Source organism: Pteropus vampyrus, unplaced genomic scaffold (assembly GCF_000151845.1).
Source record: "Pteropus vampyrus isolate Shadow unplaced genomic scaffold, Pvam_2.0 Scaffold1674, whole genome shotgun sequence".
NCBI lineage: Eukaryota > Metazoa > Chordata > Mammalia > Chiroptera > Pteropodidae > Pteropus > Pteropus vampyrus.
The window spans coordinates 15,376-20,101 of NW_011890455.1; the positions used below are offsets into that span (position 1 = coordinate 15,376).

The 4,726-nt window shown below is 56.3% G+C and overlaps 1 protein-coding gene across 1 annotated transcript in view; it reads right to left on the bottom strand.

The window, feature by feature from the left end:
- LOC105310259 (probable ATP-dependent RNA helicase DHX34) overlaps positions 1–4,726 on the bottom strand; it is an 18,037-nt gene that overhangs the window by 12,315 nt on the left and 996 nt on the right. Inside the window, exons 3-5 of the mRNA XM_023526642.1 lie at positions 3,948–4,202; positions 2,528–2,630; positions 944–1,364 (exon numbers count right to left, since the gene is read on the bottom strand). Coding sequence (XP_023382410.1) covers positions 944–1,364; positions 2,528–2,630; positions 3,948–4,202 — 779 coding nt within the window. The remainder of the gene's footprint in view (positions 1–943; positions 1,365–2,527; positions 2,631–3,947; positions 4,203–4,726) is intronic.

Genomic DNA, 4,726 nt, shown 5'->3' on the forward strand with positions numbered 1-4,726 from the left:
ATGTACCCACGGCTGCCGGAGCCAGGTGGCACTCACGATGCAGCCTCAGATGGAATCCCAGCTGTGCCGCTTGCCAGCTGTGTGTGACCTGGGTCACGCTGCTTTGCCTCTCTGCATCCGGTTCCTCGTCCCTACTTTGGATTGATAGGATTACCTACCCCACAGGGTTTCTGTGAGGATCCATTACGTACATAAAACACAGAGCCTAGCCCACAGTAAGCACTAGGTGAGTGGTTTTTTTTTTTTATCATCATCATCATCATTAAGCGAGCTGCTGAGGCTGGAAAGACAGAAAAAGCCCAGGTCCTTTATGACATCACTGATTCATTTAAGTAACCGAGCCTGAAACCTCTCCACCTCGGGGCTTCTGGTCAGAGAAAACGATACAGTTTCCTTACAGTTCGAGCCAGCGTTTTTCAAATAGCAGATTACGCAGGTCAGGAACTCCACGAAGTGGGTCATGATCAGCATTTTTTAAAAATGAAATCAAATGAATAGACACTATCACGTGCAAAAAGGGGCTCATGAGCCTGCAGCAGATGCTCCCCCACCTGCCTCTCCCGCCTCTTCCCCAGCACAGACACTACACTTCCCAGCCTCCCCTGCAGTGCGGTGTGGCCAGGGGAGCTCCAGCTGGGGTGGTGGAGGGAAGTACATCCCTGCGGACTGCGGACCTGGCCCTGAAAGCCCCACAAACCCGTCTCCGAGGGGGCTGACAGAGGCACAAGAGTGAAGGGGTCTGGGTCCCCAGATACAAGAAACTGCCCGCCAGCCCAAGGAGGGTCCTGCTGCGCTGGCCGTGCTGGCAGTGGGTGTCCTTGTCTGGTCTACGAGCAGCTACCAAGATGCGAGCCACCACGTAACACGTGTCCAGAAAGCCCGGATCTAAACGCCACTTGTTGATGGGTTTTCTGTTATAGCTGAAAGCACTCCACTGAGTCACGAGGTTCCTCCAGTGACCCTGCGAATCTGGGGGACAATTCTCCCCTCAAAGTGGCATCTGACATTCGGGAGAGATGAACACCCCGGTGGCCTGGCCAGCCCCGCCCTTCTTGGACCTGAACTCTGGGACTGGTCTCGTCTAACTGCCTCCCGGTCGTCCCGGGCACCAGCGCTCGGGACGGTGCCCTCCCCGCCCTGCCTCACCTGCAGCACCATCGCGTCCAGGGCTACCCTCCGAATCTCGGGGACGGCGTAGGGGGCGAAGGCTTCGTAGTCCGACTCGGCATAGAGGCGGAAGCAGACGCCGGGGCCCGTGCGGCCCGCCCGGCCCTTCCGCTGCTCGGCACTGGCCTGGCTGATCCAGAACTCCTGCAGCCGCTGCACCTTGGCCTGGGGGTCGTAGCTCATCTCCTTGACCTTGCCTGGGTCGGAGGAGGGGCAGGAGGGAGAGCCTCTGTGAGTGGCACACGCCTGGCCCCCTCCCGCCCCTTCCTCACTCCCTTACTCCCCTAACCCTGACCATGACCGTCAGCCCATTCTGGACCTGACGCTGACACCGCGTTAATGTATTCTTTTGTTTCCTCATTCACACATCTTTTATTTACTCAAGCCTTTGCTTATTCAGCGGCTCAGTCATGTGACAGGTATTATGAAGCACCTACTATGTGCCAGGCACTGTCCTCAGCAGCAAAGAGACAGCTGCGAACAAGACGAAACAAAGTCCCTAGGCTCACAAAGCCAAAGAGACACCATGTCTCATCAATTCTAAGACCAACCTTTTCTCATATTGTATCGTCTCTGACATGCCTTAAAATCAACGGCATGTCCATGGTTAATGGGCGGTGTTTTAAAATTTTTCTTGATGGAATAAAAAATCGTGGAATGTTTTATCACTGGCATTCCAGATTCGATACTATAAGGTAAGTGCTGACATTTACGGAGTGTTCGCTCTGTGCCAGGTACCATCCTGAGAACCCGAATGTATTAACTCGTTTCAGCCTTACAACCTAAGAGAGGCATTGTCATTACTGCCATTTTATAAATGAGCAAACTGACACAGAGAGAGTGTCAGTGACACAGCCTGGGTCCCACAGCCAGCTCTGAACCTGACCAGCCTGGTTCCAGTGTCCTCTGACCACTATGCTCTGCTGACTTTCCAGAAAACAGTCTAGTTAAGAAGACAGAAAATGAATAGATCAACAGATATAAAATACGATGCCCATACTAGGAAGACAAATAAAGCCCCATAAGGGGAGCAAGAGCGGAAGAAGGGGGAGATTACTCAGATTAAGTGGACGAGGTGGGCCTCTAATGGGGACCCATTTGTGCAGGCCCTGGAAAAAGATGAGGGAGCGAGCCGCGTGGCTATCTGGAGAAAGACAGCTCTCAGCAGAGACAACAGTCAGTGCAAAGGCCCTGGGGCAGAATCAAGCTTAGAACGACTGAGAAAGATGAAGACGTTGTCGCTGCTCCAAAGCCCTAAACGCCTCCCACTCCCCGCTTTGCTCCGGCACAGACACCTGCATGTCCCCAGCCCCCACACTCCTCTCCAGGTCCCCGGGGTGCTGGGCGGGGCAGCCCTCACCGGAATCCACCACGAAGCGGATCCCATCAATGGTGACTGAGGTCTCGGCGATGTTGGTGGAGAGAATGCATTTCCGGACTCCAGGGGGGGCCACGTCGAATACCTGGGGGAGAGCAAGGAGGGGACATCAGGGACTAACTCAGCCCTTACTGACCCCTGGAAGGTCCCATGGGCACCTCAAACCTGCACATCTAAAACAGCCCAGCACCCCCCACTGCACCCTCTCCTCCTCCACATCCATCTCGGAGATGGCTCATCATTCATGTCACCCGGGGCCAGGAACCTGGGCTGTCCCGGGTCCTCCCTTCCCCTCCCCACCCGAACCTCTTCGATTTCTTGATGTCATAACCCCACTCCACACCCGCCGCCCCCGCCCTGGTGCAAGCCCCTCCTTTCCCACCCAGGCCCTGCTCCAGCTTCCTCCTTAGTCTCTGGCCTCTGGACTCACCCCGTCCAGTCTGTCCGTCACACACAACAGAGGGACCTGCTATAGCACAAACTGGCACTGGCCTCGCCTTGCTCAGAACCCTCCCGCGGCCCCCAGAATGCCATGGCCCCACACTGGGTCCGTGAGGCCCCCCTGCGGTCAACCCTGCGTACCTATCCGGCCTCACCTCTCCCAAATTCCCCGTCACAGTACGGACCTCAGCGACTGAGAGCTGGGGTCAGCAACTGCAGCCTGGGGGCCGAACCCAGCCTGCCGCCTGTTTTTGTGAATCAAGTTTTCATGGCGCACGGCCTCGGCTGGTCAGTCTGCTTAACGGTAGAGTTGAGACATGGTGACAGAGACCACATGGCCCACAAAACCTAAAAATACGTGCTGCCTCGCCCTTCACATAAAGCTGGCCAACCCCTAGTGAATGGCACGGGCTCTGGTGCCAAATTGCCACGTTCCGCAGACTGGCTCTGCCACTTACGGGCCTTCGCTCACATCTCAGCTTCACATCTGCGAAGCGGGGCCAGGCAGGCAGGACTGCGGTGAGGACGAATGAGATGGGCCGGATGCAGAGCTCAGACTCCTCCCACAGTGCTCCACGCACGTCACCTGGGACACTCCTCCCCGCCCCCTTCCCCGGCTGGGCCTTCCCAAGTCTGTTTTGAAAGTCCTTCCCCCAAGAAACCCGGCCTGAACCCACGAAGACTCTGCTCGCAGAGCTCCAGAGCTTCCATCTAGTGTTCGGAAAACTGTCAATTACTTGTCCTTTCCCTCGACAGACACAAGCGGAGGCACCAAGGAGGTGCTCGGAGGCTGTGTCCTCAATCAATAAACAACTGACTGTTACCTGAAGGAACTGTTCCCCAAGGTGACTCCAGCGGGCAGCTCCCAGGACAGTCCGGGATGCCCTGGCCCCGGATTCCCAGCCTCGCCCTGTACCTTCCCACCGAGTGGGACTTAACCAGCCTGGCAGCATGCTGATACCTTGTCCTGGTCGGCCACGGAGAGGGCACTGTGCAGTGGCAGCACCACCCAGCGCTGGGTGTGGCTGGCATAGGTCTGGGCAGCCTCGAGCACGGTGCTGATCTCGGCCATGCCGCTGAGGAAGACGAGGAGGTCGCCCCGCTCCTCCGGTGGGTACTTATTGTCGATGGCCTCCAGCACCCTCAGGTAGGGCCTCGGGTCCAGCTTCTCCGACTTGGATGTCGCTGGCTCGACCTCCTGCGGCTGGTACACGACCTACGAAGAGAGAGACAGCCCCAGGCGGGAGCGCACCCTGTCACTCCAGCTCGGAGCAGAGGGGCAGGGACACCACAGGCCGACGGAGAAGACACAAAGCAGTCAGAAGGCAGACAGCACGCTCAAACAGGATCATTTGAGGAAGACGAAGTCTAAGGACAAAGTATTACGACTTCTGGGGAGCTGGCAAGGTTTGACGTTGTAATCCGGGTGCTGGCAGCACACAGGTATTAAATTTATAAAAATTTATTGAGCTATACACGTGATATGTGCATTGTTTGTGTTTGGAGCATAACCCTGACAATGACAATACCTTACGGGGTGCAGGCAGGTTAAACCCCTAGAAATCCCTACTCGGAAAGCGCCTCGCACTGTTTCTCTGGCTGCTTAGAAGACAGACCGCTGGGCATTTAGAACCGAAAATCACAGGGACAGTTTCCTGGTGGAACCGCAGGGCTGCTACCAACTCTTGGCCCAAAGGCATAAGAGGAAGGAGTGTTTGGCCATCAAAACCGTAGAAGAGA